The sequence below is a fragment of the Diadema setosum genome, chromosome 13 (assembly GCF_964275005.1).
Source record: "Diadema setosum chromosome 13, eeDiaSeto1, whole genome shotgun sequence".
Classification (NCBI taxonomy): Eukaryota; Metazoa; Echinodermata; class Echinoidea; order Diadematoida; family Diadematidae; genus Diadema; species Diadema setosum.
In genome coordinates, this window is record NC_092697.1 from 18,859,643 (window position 1) to 18,881,103 (window position 21,461).

General features: G+C 37.0%; 1 protein-coding gene across 2 annotated transcripts in view; it reads right to left on the reverse strand.

Annotated features, from left to right (window-relative positions):
* Window positions 1-1,952: 1,952 nt before the first annotated feature.
* LOC140237272 (trafficking protein particle complex subunit 13-like) overlaps window positions 1,953-21,461 on the reverse strand; it is a 42,719-nt gene continuing 23,210 nt past the window's right edge. Inside the window, exons 4-13 of one of the 2 annotated variants that reach the window (XM_072317216.1) lie at window positions 20,593-20,662; window positions 20,134-20,279; window positions 18,770-18,842; window positions 14,896-14,940; window positions 11,705-11,740; window positions 5,356-5,489; window positions 4,775-4,976; window positions 4,102-4,202; window positions 2,761-2,908; window positions 1,953-2,297 (exon numbers count right to left, since the gene is read on the reverse strand). In XM_072317216.1, coding sequence (XP_072173317.1) covers window positions 2,193-2,297; window positions 2,761-2,908; window positions 4,102-4,202; window positions 4,775-4,976; window positions 5,356-5,489; window positions 11,705-11,740; window positions 14,896-14,940; window positions 18,770-18,842; window positions 20,134-20,279; window positions 20,593-20,662 — 1,060 coding nt within the window. In that variant the 3' untranslated portion in view covers window positions 1,953-2,192. The remainder of the gene's footprint in view (window positions 2,298-2,760; window positions 2,909-4,101; window positions 4,203-4,774; window positions 4,977-5,355; window positions 5,490-11,704; window positions 11,741-14,895; window positions 14,941-18,769; window positions 18,843-20,133; window positions 20,280-20,592; window positions 20,663-21,461) is intronic. The other variant, XM_072317217.1, reaches the window with a different exon arrangement.

Genomic DNA, 21,461 nt, shown 5'->3' on the forward strand with positions numbered 1-21,461 from the left:
CACTTTACAAGTGTTTTGTGGTGACGGGTCATGTATGACACTGATGATCATGGTGATCATGGTGCTTATGTCCTTGTCAACACCAAAAAGATACCAGTACACTAAGGCATTATTCAAGGTGGCTGCAACAATCTGAACTACCAGTATATGTCACTGTTGATGTAACTGTTTAGTTGCCTGCCTAAAATTTGCTGCTAGAAGCAATGAACTCATAGCTTGGACAGTTCTGATCCAGTGATCTCCAGGACAATGTATGAATGACTATAGAGATCCAGCCATTTACACTGTGAATTAACAAATCTCAAGATTGATGAAATGGGATATGGAGTAGAAGCTCTCATACAATGCATTTCACCGATCGATTACATTGCACTTGCTCTCAGTTCTTCAGTATGAACTTTCATTAAAATCATAGATGTGATGCATAAACCACATGACTTCATCATATGCATTTTGTTTTTTTGTTTTTTTTACATGTTTTTGCTGTTACTCTTTTCATTGATGCAAGTATATTGTATAACCAGCAAATCACACTGAGGTGACAACTCTGTCATGATGACTTCTTCTATATATTACCTGGAAGAATATTTGCCATGTTAACCATTTAACATGAAGCACTCTTTTAACAGCTATTTGTGACCGTGCATCACAAACCGAACAAAAAGTCGCAAGCACTGATTTTGTGTGAGAGATGAAAATACTGTAGGTGAAATAAGTCAACCTAGCCATTAGTAGCCAATACTCTTGACTTTTTCATATTTTCTGAAAGAGCAAGTCTTCTTCTACATTATACTAAAGTCTGGGATCATGAAACAAAAAGGAAATTGGAATTTTAACAGGTTATTCTGGAACACTATTTTGTAGAATAGTGTGATTAGGTGTTTCTCAGAGTCCTCTTTTCATTTCTTAAAAACCTTGTCCATGCTCATCACTTTCAACTCCAATAACTTTGGAAAGAATAATGCTACTGCTTTGAAAGTTGGTGTTGATCATCAGCAGAATGTGTTAATAGAGCATGCACAATTTCAGCTTAATCTGATAATCCCTTCATTGTTGTTGCTCTGGTGGTTTTCATCCTGTTATTTGTTCCATTCCTCGCACAGCTAGCACAGCTTGGTAAGATTAAGCGCTTGAATAGACCCTGTTCTTCAGAGGCTCTTTTCCCAGTTCACACTTATCCAGAGTGTGTACTTTATTTCCAATATTTAGATAGGTTATTAGAGTCCATTTGGATTGAGTAATATATCATTTTAAAGCTTACAGTCTACTCTTTCAGGATCTGACCTTAACTAAAAATCCATGTCTGGCAACTTTTTGTTGGTTTTGTGGTGCAAGGTCACATTTGGTCATGCAGGTTTGTGCACTTGATACGCAAGAACAGTAATATGGTTAATTTAATTTCTGAAAGGATATCTTACTTTCTTTTGATGATAAATTACCATCACAGACAAGTAATATTGCAAAACATTCAATAGATGGAAAGAGGAAAGGTAGAGAACGCAATACTGCATTAACCTTTTACATTTCATTATCATCAGACCCATTAGCCAGCAAGAAACAGCAAGAAAACATGCTGCAGGTTGTATCTTCTCGTTTACAGTTAAAGGGGAAGGCTAGTAACTGATCAGTGGGAATCAGTGGAAATGCTGGGAGATGATTGTTCCAATCCTTATGGGATTCATTCAAGAGTTCATTGTATATCTATTGTTGTGTGAAAATGATTTGCTTCAGAATGGTCTCATATTCAAGTAATGTGCAGTTTAATGCTTCCAGGTGAGCGTCCCTGGTCAGTGACGGAGCATTAATCTGCACATTACTTGAATATGAGACCGTTCTGAAGCAAATCATTTTCACACAACAATAGATATACGATGAACTCTTGAATGAATCCCATAAGGATTGGAACAATCATCTCCCAGCATTTCCACTGATTCCCACTGATCAGTTACTAGCCTTCCCCTTTAACCAGAAAACTGCATTGCTTTATTGATTATTACAGTTCTTCAGATTGCAGTTGTACTTCACCTTCAGTTTCAATGAGTGGATACAAAGACACCATTTGAAACCTTGAAGTTACACCACAATTTCCTAGTCTGGAATGGAAATCTACAGAAGGAATGGGTAGGAAACAACGATGCCAAGCTAGGACATCATGCTATTGAGGTGCTAAATGTGATCAGCACATGCTTCCTTCATGGGGCCCCTTCGTCATCAGAGTAAACAAAGACTTGAGCGATGTCGTCATGTTCATATGTTCTCTTGAGGTACAGGTCCACCAGCCTCATGCCCGATATACTCTGCAGATCAGTGAAATGGATAAAACAGTCTTCTACCATCTAAGGTCTACATAAAGATATGCCTGGTCGTACATGCATATACAAACGGATTTCTGTGCATGTCATCTTCCATATTCCATTAAAACATTATGTGCCACTGTATTACAAATCTTCACACTGAAACCCTTTCAATTTCTTAGAAACCTTGGTAGACCTGACATGGAGTAGAATAAAAAGGCATTGATACTGCTAAATCCTCTCAAATTAATAATATCAAACTAATTGTTGGATTAAGCAGGTGGGAATAATGGATGAAACTTCACAGTACGATAGACTGTATGAAAGGGACTACTGATTTCTAAGTAAAACCCCGAGTACCTGATAATGCAATTTGTTCTATTCTATATGTTGTAAATGATTGCTTTGACAGATGGTATAAAATACAAAATAAGATGATCCTGCCTCCTGAAATAAAAATAAATACCTGTAAGCCAGGAACAGTTGGTATGAGTTGTAGTTTGATGTCCATGCTTGCATTGGGCCCTAGTTTACCAAGCTGCTTGCCTGATATTCCTAACCACACAAGGCCAGTTACATTGTTCAACACTAGCTTTAGATCCATGGTTCTCTCACTGAAATAAAAAAATGTCAAAGGATGGCAGTTAGTGGTATAGAGTATCAAATAATGCTATGATTTTACTGAAAGTGTCTCTTATTGAATCACACCACAATATATATTTCCTTACATGCTATTCATTCAATGTGAAAGTGTACCAATACTCTGGAAATAAAATTTGTGTACAGCTAGAATACACAAAAAACAGCCACAATTCGATAAATCAGATCATATCTCTATAACATTTGGCACTTGTGCTCTATGCGTCGAAGTTCTGCTCCGTAAGTGCTGGTACTGATGTGTGTGCATTCTAGCTATACGCATACATTTTTACAAATTTAATAATATTGATATTTCATGTCAATCAGTTAGCTGATCGCGCGCACGCATTGTATGTCACTATCGTTCCAGACATATTTGGGAAAGCTATTGATAGCGCGATCACTCAAGAATCGAGATGATGAGAGCAAATACTCATAGGCCTACATACATACAACCCTATACAGGAAAACCCTATCCTAACTAATTAGTAAGAATTTTCTCATGATAAGAAAATCTCATTAAAAAAAAAAAGACGGAGAAAACAAATGAAATATTGACAATTTTATTCATAAAATCCTCTCGTACTACAAAAATTTCGTCATATCCATGTTTGTTATCACAGTGTTCACCAGTACATGTCAAATCTCTGTCTGCTGGCCTGTATGTCTGTTTTCCATTCTATTTATCTATATACAGGTGTGTATATATAGACACATTATAAACTTAAATATTCTGGCTGACCCTGGCAACAGTAGAACTCTGATACAAGTTACATAGATTCCAACAAAATATCATAAAATCTGTCAGTTTATCAATAAAAAGATAAGTATTTGCCAAACACATGTCAAACTCACAGTGATATTGACTGAAATGAGGAAATAAAGGGGTTGAAAGAATTAATATCATTTTCGAGGGGTGAATGCAATGTTGGGTACCTCCAAATATCACATGATGACATTTTAGTAAATAGACCTCCAGCAATCTTGACTACCAATGGTACACCTTTGAGCATTTTACAGCTCTGCTGTAATGTCTCTTTTTCAGACCCTCTTCAGGATTGTTGCATCTCAGTCCAATTAGTAAATCATGTACCCTTCTTATTCACATGCAAACATCCCTTTTAAAGGACTTATAGACAAGGACAATGAGAGCGAGAGAGTCACTTACCAGCAGCTGGTGACACGACATGTGAGCTGAAATGGTTTCTCTAGAGGCACGCTGTCAGGAATTTGAGCAATACTCAGCTTGAGATCACCATAACCTGGTGCCTATTTAGCAGTAAAGAAGGACAAAAATGACAACTCTTGATACGGTACTCTACTTTGAAACTGTCTATGTCCACAGAAATCCATTAAAGGGTCAAAGAGGCCAAATTTCCTGTTAGCGAGAAAATGTGTAATTTTTGGTCAACACAGTCAATATTCTTTTTGCTATCTATCTAGTCTATCTAACTTTAAAGTCTTCTCCTTCAATACAACAGCATGCCAAGAAGTTGTCGTTTCTATTACTTATTCAAATGCTTCGGAATATCACATCTTCATGAGCTATATATATATATATGTCATTTTGAAATTGAAAATTAGTGCTTTCAAAGTCTGACTTGAAATCAAAATAAATATTCATGGCAAATTATTCGACTACCATTTATACCAAATTATGTTTAAATTGCAAGAAATTTACTGTTCACAAAAGGAAGAGAAAAGAAAGCAAAAACATACATAGGCAAAAAGATAGAACACTTTCATTTGATTTGTATTAGTATAGTGTCCATGTCACAGCCTGGTGTAATTTTAATCTGGACTTCACTTAGTAAGACACTATGGGTTACAATCACACCTACCATTCTCTGTAACTGACTGGTCTGCAGTCGGCCCTTTTCCCCCAGCGTTGTTTTCCAGACGATGTCCAGCTTGCCGATGCTAGAGACGCCCTTGATGAGAAATGGACGTTCAGCGCCAGCAGGTGTCTTAGCTTTGAGGCAGTAAAGGTACTGTCTGGTGTCCATTGGGTTGAGGTACGTAAAGCCTCCAAATATAAGATGTCTGGTCACAAACATGACAAGATAGAAAAAGGTATTTACAAGAGATTTCCAGTGGAAATGGATGTGATTGCTCTTCCAAATCTATCCTAGGCTCTATCACATAAAAGTAATAAACAAACATAGGTCAGAAAATCAAACATAAGTCTCTGAATATTCAATTGTGATTGGCCGATATCTGACTTCGACTTACATTTGATTTCTGACTTACACTGTATGTCTGATTGCATCTTGTTATGCAACAGGGACCTGGCTCTCAATCTGAATAGGCTCATGGGTAAGAAAGAATCAACAAAAGCAGTCACAGTTTGACATACCAATGATACAAAGAATCACTTTGTTTTCCTTCCATTTTCCAAGCAAATCACATTTTAAGTCCTTACTTTTTGTCTTCTGCTTGTGTAGAGTTGAGTTCCTCCACTGTGTAGTCTGCTGCTGGTTCCAAGGCTACCTTCTCCATGCACATAGGAGACTGTGTGATGTTCTGAATCTGAGCTTCGAGGTACACTTCATCTGACTGTAGCACAAACACCAGGAAAGTAAACAGTTTTATGAATTAGTCACAGATCAAATACAGGGATTTTTGACACGTCTTGGAAGAAAGATGAATGCCATAACTGCATTATGTTCAAGGCTGATAGTAATTTTGAAGTAGCAAAAACAGCAACAATAATGAAAAATGACAATAGGATTGATGTAAAAAGTTAAATTGTCATATCAACATTGCTATCATCACGGCCATTCTCAACTTTGTCATATCAATAACATCATTGTAATAATCTTATCTTTGATACTCATTCTAGTATCTGCTATAAATTATACTAGTAAAAAGAAAACACAATTCACACAGATAAAGGTGCTGAAATTGATGTGAAACTGTTTTTACAAGCATTTACTCTATGTGTGTGCATGTGTGTAAATGACACAAAAGCTAGATTACTCGCATTTCACCTGCCCCAATCTCTCAGTTTTTCATTTTGTTTTGTTTGTATGTTTGTTTGTTTCTGATACTGGACATACAATGGTTTCCTTGGCTTTTGCACTGATCACATATGAGAACTAGAAGCATCACATGACAACATAGAATAACAGGCATCAAAGAATGACCAGAGTCAAACTAACTTGTAACATGGTCTAAAACTCAAAGCTATGTAGGTACACAGTTTACTGTTCACACTTCATATCCTACAGCATTTTACAGGTGTCAGCTTCAGTAAGGGTCAAGCTTACACTGTGTCAAACTCCCGGGATACTACTTAAACAATTCGGTTTTAAAGCAGTGGTGTCTTTGAATGGTCATCTAACCAATGACTTAAATTAATATGAATGAGGCACATCAAGGATAAATTTGCCAACTTCATACTAACAATTTGCCATCATGTTTTAATATCATAAAGAAAATGTGATTAGCACAGAAGTGACAGGAATTCTTCTCACATTTCCCCTTTTCGGCACAATTCAAAATTTGCTGTAATGAGTCTAGGAGGCACTGGATGAACAAGTTAGGGGGGTACTTCAGTATTATGCATGATATACAAAAACACAAATACTGTCTTAAATGCTCATGGATGCTTTTGTAAAATGTGTGATAGGAAAGGATAGTGGCTGCATGCCTCAATACTGACATCTATTCTTGCCCAGAACATCAGAGGAAAAAACAATGTGACATAAAGCTTTAAAGACAACATTTACACTACCAAAGACATTACGCAGTCCAGCACAGAAAACTCAAAAAAAAAAAAGTGCTAACAAAAATGTTTATTATCAGCTTTCTTGCAATAAATGCACAGAAGGATACTGACACATAAACAAAAACTTACATTTTATCATTCTTTGAAAATTAATTGAAAACCGATCATTGCAAGCCTGAAATCTTTCCATCCTGTTTTCAATCAAATTATATTGCATTAATGTATTTATAAGGTGACACTGAACTAAGTAAATGGGAAAAAAAGAAACATCTGAATAATATTCTTTTTGGTTTTGACTATTAAAGGCTTGACAATCAAAATATGTATCACTTTACCCTTCCAGAAAATCCTATACTTGCCATTGCAAGCTAGTGATTATAAGCCAAGTTAAATCTTAAAGGAGTACCTGTATTCTTTTCTTAATTTCCGTATCTTGCAAACATCATACATGCAAAAATATAGTAATCTCTGCCCATTTAGCATCAGAATGGTGCAATTGTAATGAGTGTTGAGATTGTCAATTTTGCATTCTGATACACTAAAAAATTTGCTCAATCTGTATGAATATAAAATCATGCTGACAACAGACAGAACAGAGCACTTTGAAACTCAAAAAGTACTACAAATCTTTGAAAGCGTAAAATGATGGATAAAAAAAAACAAACATACTGAACAAAAAATATATACAAAGAAATAAAAAAGACATATGAGATACTAATTGCGAAAAGGGCCAAAATAATATCAGCTCCTGCTAAAAGCTGAGAAAATGAATACAAGGAAGAGGTATGAGGTACAAATGACTGGATGGAAATTCAGCAGTTGAAATAAAATGTTGATCACAACCTGCAAACGGAGAGCCATGCAATGAGAAATTACATGTAAAATATTGTATGACAGAATTTAATTTTTGTGTTTTTTTTTAAGACATGAGTGACAAAAGTGCAATTTTCCATTCAAGTGAAACACAGATATCTCTTACTTTTACTTGAGATGATACAGAAATAAGTGTCTGTCTTAGAATACTCAAAGACTGACATACTCACACTCAACACAATCACATAGTATCTTCCATTCTACACACTGTATACAGCAATACAGCACTATTCCTGATGACATGTCAGCGTGATATTTTTGGAGATCAAATTTTCCTGAGATATAAGGAGGGGCAGTGAATATTTTCCAACTTGCTTGAAAAATACCATGTAACAAAGTCCTCACATTCTCATCCTTTGAGAGTCAGGCCTGTTACATTTTGATTCTTTTAAGTCTAACCTACATATAACTATAGTCACTTGTGAGTCCTTAACAATAAAATGGCATGGACTGATTCATAAATGTATGCAGGTGTGTTTGTTTATGTGTGTGTGTGTGTGTGTGTGTGTGTGTGTGTGTGTGTGTGATTTTCATGACAGACAGCGACACTCATTCAAGTTGTATGCTGACTAAGGGGAGTTCCAGATGTTTAGTTGTTAATACTATTTATTGAGAAAAGAAAGAGAAGGAGATATAAAGGAAACAGGGATGGAAGGAAAGTTCTTGAGTGGTGGAAAGAAAGTTCTAGACACAAGGAAGGAGGGGAGGAATGTTCTGGAGACAGAGAGAGAGAAAGTTCTGGAGAAGATGGAAGGAAGGGGTGGAATATTTTGCAGAAGATCAGTCTTTACTTTAGTTTTGTCTTTTGTTTGCTTGCTGGTGTAATTATCTCTTTGTTTCAATATTTACCCTGACACTATCAGTCCTTAAGTTACCCTCATGTTCATAGATTCTTCAATATACAGAGGGCATTGTGATATTAGCAGGTGAAGTTTCCCATACATATAGTTCAAACATGGGGCACAATAGGAAGCCATGTTATTAGTACTTGTCCCAGGCTAAAAATGAGAGCATTCTGGAAAGTTTCAAAAAGAGAGGGAGTTATTTTGAGAAAATGTAATTCCACAGAAGAGCCACCTAGAATTTCTGTGTTGCTTTTTGTTTAATCACAGCACATATGAACAGAAGCCGACAGGGTAAGCAAAGAATATCAGATAAATGGAATGATATACTATACGCATGACAATGACATAAATTGAAGATTACAGCATAGCCACCAAACTGTAACATAAAATGACAAGGTCAGCAAATCATAGAAATAATTCAAATGGTTGCAGCATGTGTAGCAGCAAGTCATCAGGGAGGACTGGAGCAACTGGGTGTAAAGTGGCAGAAACTTACAATGTAATCCTGGTTGGAAGGCAAATTGGTTGGGTTGAAAGAAGATGCATGCAAACAAGAAAAACAACACATTTGATTATGTCTTGATATCTTAGCGGTCTACTCAGTGGTAAGAAAACTATTTTGTGATTACTCATTATGACATCCAGTGCTTCTGGTGTGGGAGATGCACCACTGGTATCATGTTTATCTAGAGTTATGTGTATGTCTGAGGTAGGCCCATGTATCAAATAAGATATGGCTGTTTGCTATCAAGCACAAAAGTTGCATGTAACATGGCTCTAATATGTCTGAATTCAGTATACTGGCTCCTTTTGTCATATCTTTTCCTTTTTCTTTTTTCAAACACCACTTTTAATACTTTATAACTGAGCAGTACCAGAGTTGGTCCAAGTAGATATACCTCTCTATAACAAACAAAACTAAAGTGCTTGGATTGTATTAAAGTAATGATCATTCTCAGTTTAAACATACAATTGTAGTAGTAGCAAAGTAGTAGTTCCTTTTTAGTAAAAGTACAAGTCCTTGTTGCGAGATTGTAGTAGGGTTGATAGTAGTACAAGAAGTGGTCATGACTCAAGTAGTCCTGAACAATCATTGCATTAGCATAGATAGTAGTAGCAGTAGAAGTGATATCAATTGCAGAAGTTACAGCAACAGCAATGTCAGTAACAAGTAGTAACAGTTATTGATAACATCATTCTTTTAAAGTAGTACAAGTAGTACAAAGTATCAGTTACAGCAGTAGCAATTATGTCAAAACTATAGTATAAGGAGTACATTGTAGTACATACAGTTGTAGTAGGAGTAGCAGTGAAAGTAGAAGTAGCAGTGGGGAATGTACAAGAAGTGGTACTTGTTGCAGTAGTGGGGGCTGTGTAGACGTGGTAGTTGTTGCAGTAGTGGGGGCTGTGTAGACGTGGTAGTTGTAGCAGTAGTAGAAGTAGCTTTACAGTTTATCAAGCAGGAACAGTTTTAGATTATGGTGGTCATGTTGGCTGTGACAAGCTGGCATAAGTTCTTTACTGGTAAGCTGTACATTACTAGTGCTTATACAGGTACAGATGACCCTTCAGCAAAGGTAATAAAAGAAATGAATTCAAATTCTTCTTTAGTATCCATGAATATATCACTCCTTTGTCTTTGAGAATGTCTATTCATTAATGTTTCAGATACTACGTAGAAATCATTACAATATTAAAATGTCATTGAGGAATAGATTTACAGTGACATAGGAATCACTTCTTCTGACTATTTGCCTTGTTACAAAGTGACATCATATAGTAAATAAATGTTTTCTGGGATTCTGGTTTGTTTCTTTGTGTGTTTGATTGCTCTACATTATAGCACATGGTAAACAGTAGGTCGCTGTCTCACAGGGGGTATAAAATCACAAAATGGAAACAGCTTTGCAAACTAAAAACATAGAGTATGGTCTATGGACTGCTATACATGCCATGTTCCCAGCCACAGAAACAGATTGTTTATTGTCCTAAAGCAAACTTATAGATTTGTCAACTTGGGGAGGTATCCTAATACACATTCAGCATGCATAAGAAGCACATTGGTACTCAGCAGCTTACAAAACATGGTTCAGAAAAGCAAAGCAAAACAAATCATGTACTCTTTACACCACTGCAACATTTCTATTCTCAAACTACTTTTTTTTTTCTCTCTCTCTCTCTTTTACCTAGCAATTAGCACTGAGTTCCACATATGAATCATACATCCAATTATTTGTCACTGATTGTCAATCATTTTAGTTATGGATGCATGGCAATTATATTGGGGCTGTCAGTCCTTAGCAAATACAAGAAGCTAATTTGTTACAAAACAGCTCCCTGTGTTACCGACTCACTTTTTTTTTTTAATTGCAAGATCTTTTTTCTTTTTTACTGTTATTTACAACATTTACAATGATCGTTATGTGTACAATTTGAAAATTACTGCTACCATTTTATGTTTTGCTACAATGAACACACACCACAAAAATGGGACACTGTTCAAATTATCCTTGTTATCAGCAGAAATGTACTTATCGCCCACAGTATTTATATAATCAATTCACTTACTGTTAAAGATTTGATGCCAGAATGTGCTCTACATTGTATATACCCTGTAACATTGTCAAATGTGAATCACTTTAATGAATCCTTTTTTCATCTGCTCCTGATCTAACATCAAGTTCAATGACTGAAACGAAATTTTACACAGACATGAACTGCAACACAGAGAGATAGACAGAACAAAGTAAGACAACAAACACTTCAACTCCCATTATTCCATATTGCCTAGACAAAACATAAGTGAAATCAAAGTAAGCATCAATTGCTGGCAATAAAATTATACATGTATAAAAGCTTATCCTGTAACTTTGGTGAAGTTTTCCTGCATATACTGTCCTTGTTGACAGTCTTTTGGGGGCAATATGATTCATTAGGATCTATACCCTCATGACCATTGTGGAAAAAAAAATCATGTGGACACTTAAATACTTATTTAGAGGAAGTATTACACTTACAACTTGACAGGGGAAAAAAAGTTGTGTATTTTTTAAATATAATAAGGTTTGGTAAAATGTTACAGCATAGGCACAATGTCCACAACAGAGTACAAGCAAGCCACAAGAATAATTTGTGGTTAGAAAAAAAAAATAAACATACTTCATGAACTAACAAAACACTTGACTAGAAAAACACACAAAAAGACTAGAAGCAGTTGCTGTGGTCTAAGATGACAGGCTTCAAACAAATCAGTAACCTTTAAAAATATTGATTGATTGTTGCTGTTGTTGTTGGTCTGCTTGTTTGTTTGTTTGTTTATTTACCTGATAGCCTCCAGTGGCTCTCATTCTCAGAGAGTACTGTTTGCAGAATCACAGAAATATCAGTGGATGATATCAAGAAGAAAACATGCTCTGGTAAATACAATATTATGCAATTGCATGAGTCAAAACAACCAATGATCTCAGAGAGAATGGAAGGAATAACCATGACAGAGAATTCAAGATTAAAAAAAAAAAATCTTAAAATGCAGAAAAAAAAATATGAAATCCCTCTTAGATTATGGGCAACATTCATGTATCTTGCTGTATCCCACTTACTTCCAATGACCTTAGATAACATCATATCAACAGAGAGTAGCTGGGAAATTGTGACAGACCTGAAATTGTTCAAAAACAAGCCATGACAGACTGAATCATAAAGCAATGGGTTCAAACATGTGCTGTCAAGTTAAGAGATGATTTCATTCATTTGCAGCATCTGAAAGTGGTTGCTTGGTTGCTTAAGGCAATGAAATGATCATGAAGGCAAATTATTTTGGAACATGGACTGCACAAAAAAAAAAAAATCTGCTGAAATAATCATATTTCTAGAGCCTACCCTGTTCACCATTTCGCATTGCACGTAGACATTTCTTGCTCACGTAATGACTTGAAATTACATTTTGGGGATAATCTTAGTGGCAGTCAATTTCACCACTATCATCTCCACAAGACTAAAACTTAGTGAAGTAGTAGTGGCTGGAAAAAAATAAAATAAAAACAAAGAAACTTAAAAGTCAACTGTTTGGGAATCATAACAGAAGCAGATATATCACTTTGTAAAAGAGAAAGAAAAAATTGTGTGAGGTACATTCAAGCCCAGAATCCAGTTATACAGTGAAACCCCGTTATAACGAGTTCGGTTATAACGAGGAACCGCTTATAACGAGGTGATCGCGTCGGTCCCGTTTTCCTTTGCGTGTAAACCTATGGCAGAACGAATCGGTTATAACGAGTTCGGTTATAACGAGATTCCGGTTATAACGAGGACATTTTTGGCGCATCATGATAAAGAAAAACATAAGAAATTTGATCGGATATAACGAGGTACCATTTCTTGACTTGCCGCTTTTCAAACACGAGACAAATGAAACATTGAAAATCGAATTCACGCTATCCATGTCTTTTTCCCGTTTTGCAGAGAACGGTTCCTTCCATGTTTTCTTCTAAGCCACGCAAAAAAACAACAACATATTGATACCATTCGATGTTCCCACTAAATTATTAAACATAATCACTCGATTTTCTTTTACGCGAGATCACACGCGTGCGTAATGTTTTGCAGACCACAGCGCAACAAGGGAAAAAAGATAACGCACTCAAAAACTTTTCATGTAGCGACAGTCGTGGCAAATATGGAAATTGGAATGCGTGTGCAACTCAACATTATATCCTTTCCATTTGTAGTCCCGACTTCCAGTTCTTTTGCTGGTTAGCAAATACGAGTGTATAATTATAGCCGAAATAATTAATGAAATCGCGATCTCGCCTGGTGAAAGTAGCGTAAAAATAGTTGAATAACGCAATCCTGTCGCAATTTTTTTAAGAACGGATGTATACAATGCGAAGGGATTTTCGGCAGATGATAAAGAACGCATCTTTTATCCTTTCGGGCGAAACGATAATACATTGTATGAGATTACAGCCGAAATGATTCATGAAATCATCGCATTCCCGCTGGGCAACAACAGTGTAAAATAACCTCGCAAGTTACGGTAAACGACGCACGAATGTTACTCTGAAATCATCGCGATCTCGCCGGATGACAGTAGCGTAAAAATAGTTGAATAACGCATGTTTAGCTACTTAATCGGTGTTCAGAAGAAGAAACAAACGTATTTAACAATTTAAATAGATCTGGGTTTGTTCATTATCACAATTTTAACAACGCATTTCACAATGAAGATTTTTCTTTCTTTCAAAATGGTCTACGAGTAACAGATTTGGGTAAAAAGGATCACAACCTTCTAAATTCAATCCTTTCGCTTATTTTTCAAGCACCGATGTACAAAACGCGAAGAGATTTTTGGAAGAAAATGAACAACGCATCTTTAATCCCTTCGGGTGCAACGAACATACATTATATAAGATTACAGCCGAAATGATTCATGAAATCATCGCATTCCCGCTGGGCTGCAACAACGTAAAAATACCCCGCAAGTTACGCTGAAACGACGCACGAATGTTACTCTGAAATCATCGCGATCTCGCCGGTTGACAGTAGCGTAAAAATAGTTGAATAACGCATGTTAAGCTACTTAGTTGGTGTTCAGAAAAAGAAACAAACGCATTTAACAATTTGAATAGATCTGGGTTTGTTCATTATCACAATTTTAACAACGCATTTCACAATGAAGATTTTCTTTCTTTCAGAATGGTCTATGAGGAACAGATCTGCGTAAAAAGGATTGCAACCTTCTAACTTCAATCCTGTCGCTTATTTTTCAAGAACGGATGTACAAAACGCGAAGAGATTTTCGGAAGAAAATAAACAACGCATTCTAATCCTTTCGGGCGCAACGATCATAACATATAAGAATACAGCCGAAATGATTCATGAAATTATCGCATTCCCGCTTGACACCAACAGCGTAAAAATACCTCGCAAGTTACGGTAAACAACGCATTTTATACAATGTGATTTTAATATAATATAGGCCTATTCTTCTCAAGAACATAACGTGCACTATTATGCGAAGAGATTTTCGGAAGAAATATCCTATTTCAACCCCAACATTTTCGCCTAATTCACAAATAATTTCCCTTTATTCTCTCGATAATGATCCATAATTGTGTAATAACAACGCAAAGGATGTTCTTAACTTTCATTGTTGGGTATATTATGACGTCGTGCTTATGTTTTTCTTTGTTTTTGATGCGTACGGTTATAACGAGGTACCGGTTATAACGAGGTAATATCGCCGGTCCCACGGACCTCGTTATAACGGGGTTTCACTGTATGACCTTATGCTACATTTACTGCTTGACATCCAGCCACATCCAATAGTGGAATTCTTTCATGTATCACAACAGTTCAGGTAAGGGAAAAATTCCTTGCAAACCTTACCCATTATGAAGAGTGTCATTCCTTGAGTAAAACTTTTACAAGAAATATTTAACATATTTGACATAGAAAGACAAGGAAATTCTCCAATAAAACATGACTGCATAACCATAGAGTATAACTTACACACCTCAGCATTGTAGAACTTTGTCTTGACATCCAACGGCTTTAAAACCTGGTGAAAAGACAGACAGAATGACTATTTATACAAAATACAAGTTCCAATTATATCAATTGAATTCTTTGCAATACATACACATTGTGTGAATGCTTAAAGTCCCCTAAAGCAGAGCCAGATATGTGCATATACAATGTCCTGTTAAATGTTTGTTCTTGTTTTGTGAATAATTTCTGTATTCTGTTGAGTTCACTTCTACTGTAATTTTCATTATTTCTATGATTTTCCATTACCTGAAAGCGATATTGATTTTGATATGTGTATATCATGGATTTTATATCGGTTTAACAAGACACTTTAACCCTAATCCCACCGGGTTTTTTGAGGGACTTAAAACCACCGGCGGGGCTTTTTGGCCCACCCCCCCCCCCCCCCACTTCAGATCTCGGTCGTGCGTCGCGCGATCCTCACGAAAATTTGCGCTAACGTAGAGGCCAATGTAATCTACAAGACTGTACAGTTAGATTTTTCAAATTTTAATTTATGTATTTTATATTAATTAATTTATGCTGATTTATGCAAAACATTTTTTTTGCCTAAAAACAAAAAATAAAGCTCCAAGACTTCTAATTTTTGGTGAACATATTTGTAAGTGACGTCAGAAGCGAGGGCCTAGGTGCATTCCATAATTTCACACGTAGAGGGCTTTGTAATTTTACTGCTTACATTCACATGTCGTTGGAGATGACTTCTTGTCGTACATCCAGCTGTGTTTCTCAATAGTTTCAACAAGCCCAATGTCGTAAGTAACCCAATGATGTAAATTACCAGAAATTCAAGTATTCCTGATCCGATATGCCAAAGCACATTAAATGACAGCTATGCGTGAGTGAGAAATTTGTGTTGGAAAATCAGTTGATGCGTATGAAGATTGCGTGGTTGGTGTATTGCATTGTACGCACGTTATATGGTAGTGGTCGAATGAAGCAACGTATTCGTAGTCACACATGAATAAGCTGTAGATACATTGTAATGAAAGAAGTTACAAATACGTATATGTACGGTAGTTTAATGGTCAGAAGGTCTATAATGAGTGTTTTGGTCTTAGCTACAGTTATAGATGACTGATAGTGAGAGAAGTTGCGCTTACAGTGCACAATGGGTAGTGATCGAATATGTAGAGGCCTTGTGTATGAAAGTAGGTCGCAGGGTCATTACAGTAGTCAGTCTCATTACAGTTTAGATGTTTATATAGAGTCCAGACACATAATAAGCAGCACAGTCATGTTGTGTAAGAAAGAAGTGGTTTATTCACATGCATAGTTGAGTCACAAGAGACAGTGGTGTGCTCATGCAGGCAAACAATGATTGCTGATATACAGATGTACATGTAGGTATCCGTAGAGAGTACAGTTCGACCTCGATTATCCGGCCATGTCGGACTGGTGCTCATCCGGATAAGCGAATTGGCCGGATATAGGAGACACAATGTTTATGTATATAGCTGCCGTCCAAGCTGCCGTCCCAGTGCACTGGCATCTAGGCAGGTAGCGTACCCCGTAACGGTGGTGTAATCTATGCTAGCCTGCGCAAAATTGTAGTCCCTTCTTCACAAAAATAAAGTATATCTTTATGTGACAATCATGCATGTTTTACCTCATTAGATATTGAGAAACCTATCATGCACATCTTATGAAATTAGTAAAATAGATCCATGAAAGTCACTGTTTTTTTTCTCAATTTTTGGATAAAAAAAAAGAAGTCCTTCACTGCTTGAACGCGTCCGGATAATAGTGATTTCCGGATAAAAGGAGGCCGGATAATCGAGGTCGAACTGTACATGTGTAATCATATAGTGAAGGTACACATCAAGTATAGACATATGGGGGTATCTGAATACAATACAGTGTACAGTCAGATGGTTGTCCAGTGATAATTTACTGAGTTTTTAAACAGTAATTCTGTTGTACACTGTTCATGATACTCATTGAACCTTGTATTCTTTTGTCATTAAATCAAGGTTGAACCTCTTGCCAGTCGGCTTGGATTGCCACTAGCAGCTTGTTGCTGCTTGTTACCAATTGCAGGCGTACTAGTTTGCTGATGTGAGCTATACTGCGTGGTCGACTCGGTGTCAACATATTGGTGCCTGGCTTGAATGATTGGAGAAATGCAGTGCAGTTGAGGTGGATGTGACCATCTACCAGCTACAATATTCTTTTCAATATCTTCAACAATAATATCGAAGCAAAAATTCGGCTTCATAATTATTTCTTATGTATTTTATTGTTTATTGAATGCCTTATGTATTTCTTTGTTTTTTTACTTGTTTTTGTTGTTTTTTCATCAAAATTTGTCACAGAAACTTTTTAAAGCATAATCAGGCTAAAATAAATCATTATCAGCCATTGAAAGTAAAAATGTTTATTTCTATATGAATTGATTGCAAAAACAAATTTACATTGGATTTGTACACAAAATCAAGTTTTTGAGCAATTTTTGGGTCGACGAATTTTTTTCAAAGGGGAATGGCTTCAAAACGGTATGCCCGGGAGTGACAAATTTGGTTTCAAAAGTTGCGCGATACATGAAAGTAACTAGAAATGTTGCTAAGGCGACTGGTATGCCTCCGCCATAATGCATGATTCTCCTAATAGGTCTATAGTACATGTGGACAATGTGTGATTACATTTTCACAAAATTGGCAAAGTATTAAAATGACAAGTTTGTCACAAATGTGTTGAATGTTCACCTTCCTTGACCTAGGTTTAATTGGATGAATAGGAGAGCATGTATTTGGGGATTTAAGGACTTTAACTTGACTTTGACCCATTCATAAGTTTATGCATTGAGTAATTTTCAAGGTATGGAGAAAAAGTGCAATTTCTGTATTGAAAAGTACATTGCTACCATTTTCATCCGGCCTTTGACCCTAAAATTCATAGGATAATCACTGTCAGGCAGAACATGCATTTAAATTTGTAGTAAGTTTCAAGACAACTTGAGCCACTTCCGAGATATGGAGGAAAAAGTTAGTTCAGCACTTTCCCTCTTTCTTTGACCTTTTGACCTTTGAGGCAAAAAAAGAAGAAAGTTTCCAGAGAATCTCTGTTAGGTTATACATGCATGCACCAAGTGTAAAAAAAAAAAAAAAAAATCCTGCTGGCATTGCATAAATATGAGGGGAATTTTGAATTGTTGCCCTTGACCTTTGACCCCATGAACCCTAAATTCTCTAGATAATCACTGCCACTCAGTGATACCTTGAACAATTTCCAAGGTACGGAGAAAAGAGTGAAGTTTTAATATTCTTACTTGACCTTCTGACCTTTGACCTCATGACCCAAAACTTTCACCAGAGAATCATAATTGGGTAATCCATGTACACACTAAGTTTCAAGAAAATATCTTTAGGCATTGCATAGATATGGTGGAAATAGTGAAATTTTACGTATTTGAACTTGACCTTTTGACCTTTGACCTTGAGCATGTGCACCCAAAAGTTGATAAGCACAACTTCACCCCCAATACACATACATGCCAAGTTTTATTAGGATACCTCAAAAGGTTTTTTAGTTACGTTGTCCACAAAATTCATTACGGACGGACGGAAGGACGGACATACGGAAGGACGGACGGACGGACGGACAACCCGAAAACATAATGCCTCCGGCACCACTTCGTGGCGGAGGCATAAAAAAGTCAAAATGTCGCAGCGAGAGCATCACGCATTGCAGAATAATCACGCGAAACATCAAGAGGGGCCAAAATGCCCCCCAGACAAGCCATACTCATTGGGAGAAAAAAACAACTTATAAGCATATAACATGTATACATCAAATGTTTGGGCATACAGTTCTTTTGTCTGAATCTTTTCCAGACATACCTGAAACTTGTAAAACTTTCTGAAGCTCAAATTCTCTCCTGATGGAGTTGTGTAGCTCACAGCACACACCAATCTGCAATAGAAGAGTGGCTGTATGTGTAATTCATGACAGTGCAATTGGGAACATTTGGCATATTAGACAGTGATAGAATAGTACAGTGTTGGCACAATATGGACATTATATCTTCTTTTCCACAAACTATTAATAGTATTATGTCAAGAACGTCGTCTGGTGCTGTGTAAATCAGCAAAACTGTTCTGTGCCCTGATTAACATGAAGAATTTTTGAGTCCTGAGCAATCAAAACCCAGGTAATACATGGACTGCTCATGAATATTCAAATCACTTTAGAAACAGAAATACAGTTGAACCTCTCTTATCCGGCCTCCCTTTATCCGGATCTCTCTATTATACGGACGCAATCTCGCCGTGATTTTTTTTTTTTTTTTTTAATAAATACGGGAGGAAAGTGGGATTCCCAACTCCTTGAGAACTCCTACACAAACACACATGAATTACATATTACTTCCAACATTAACATACACCTCTATTTTGGGGTCTGTTACTGAGTGTAACAATGAAAAGGTTGCAGTGTACACATTACTACATGTGGTACTACAATGGGCTACAGTACATCAGTACATGTGTATACATGTACATGTATAAAGCATTGAGTCTCCCGTATCCGGCCAAATCCCTTATCCGGATGAGCCCCGGTCCCGACTTGTCCGGATACGAGAGGTTCAACTGTACTAAAACAATCCTCCAATTATCAGAGAAGATGTAAGACCCTTCCAAATATGTCCCTCATCAGGCTGAATGCAGCCACTTGTCAATCTATGGCATATGTTACTTCACTTGTCTCCAGACTAATAAGCCAGTTCGGGGTTCCACTTTGAGCATGAGCAGAAAAAGGTCATCAGTACCGGCAGAGCATGTTGGTTTTTAGATTCACTGAGATAAGCATCTGTGATGTAATGATTATTCAAGTGATCATTATGAGTGGTGCTTGCTAGCACATCCACCTGACAGCAAATGCGGTATTTGACAATATCAATAGAAAAAGATTGTTAATACATTCAATGCGAAATAATGAAATGGATGCTTTCCAAAGTGCTAATTGATGGATCATTCTGGTCACCTGGTCTACGCAAGTTCATTCTTTCTTTGAACATGACTGATGAATTCCATAAATTGTTACGTCGCGTAAGCTGAAATACCTTCTCTCGCTTGAAAACTCGTGGAGTGCCTAATCAACTGAGAAAGAAGAAAGGTCATTTGTACCGATGTGCCCATGAGCTAACCCCGAACTGGCTTATTTAAGTGAAAGCACCATACTGCCTTGATAGAGTCCAATCACTTACATGTGTGTGCCTAGCTCCTTGACCTCATGGTGGATGACCTGGTCAATGCATGCCCCAGGGGCAAGGGATGGTGAGGGCGGGGTGGTGCCTCCTGACAGTGTCAGCCTCTGAGAGCTGGTTTGGAGGTCTGTCTTCACATGAATATCCTAGAGGGCAGCAAACAGTCATCACACACACTTCAAATCTCTCTTCACTGTGCATACTGTAATGGTTCAGTCACAGCAAAAGTTTCATGATGAATATTAGGAACATCATAGCAATAAAATTGTTGAACATCACATTGAATTCCACAAATTCAACATTCTTTTGTGCCACAGCGATCTTGAAACAGACCTTCTGTAATCATAAGTAACTAATTTAGCATAATATTCACAAGAAACAATTCAGACGGGGTTTGCATTGCATGAAATGAAAACCAGTGTGAATGAAAGAATGAATGAATGAAAAACAGTGTATTACCTGTGTATTGTGAATACTGTCATTGTGGACGCTGACAAAGCAAGAAAATGTTTCTCCTAAATAAATACTCCTGAAAGAGAGATAAACAAGAACAAAAGAACGCAATTTAACATTCAGAAACATTTAGTTCTTTGTTCTGGAGGTAAATGAAAATACTTAAAGGGGCCGTGAAGCCCAAATCAACCTATTTTTCAGGTTTAGGCCAACTTTATGTAATGTTTTGTGCTGATTTCGCATTTACAACTACTTTTTGATGATTCTGATGAATAAAAGAGTTATTTTGAGAGAAGATACAGCTCTGGGAACGCCCCCTGAAAAAATGTCAAAAACACGCCCACGGCGCGCGTAAGTCCTCATACGTCATCTCAAGAACGATGCGAGTTCGAGCGCTAGCCGAGCAGACGCTACTCAGCTATATTATAGCACGTAGTTCTGTTAGCGGATAGCAACACAACTAGTGAGACCTCTAACTTGTTTAGCTATTCTTCTTATGAATAACCCTTGAGGCTTTAAATCGACAGTAGTATGGAAGAGAGCGCAAGTCACTCTTCCAGTTCAGATTCCGAACATGACAGTCTTGCTGAATTTTATGACCAAATTCCAGTTATTCTGCCTACTCAACGTGCAGAAATAAGGCCCTATACGGCTACAGTTTGAGCCCGCGAGCTCGAAAATGAAGTGGAAGATGAAGGTGCAGTCGGAGGTGAAGACGAGAATGAGCCAGAAGACATTGAGAGGAGGCTTGGCAACAGAGATTGGTAAGTCAAACTGTTGATTTTCATTTAATTGAAATTCTACTGTTTTTTCTGTAGTTCCCTAGTTACCAATTTGCCCCTTACCCGTACTTTTGCGGCTTCGACTTGCATTAC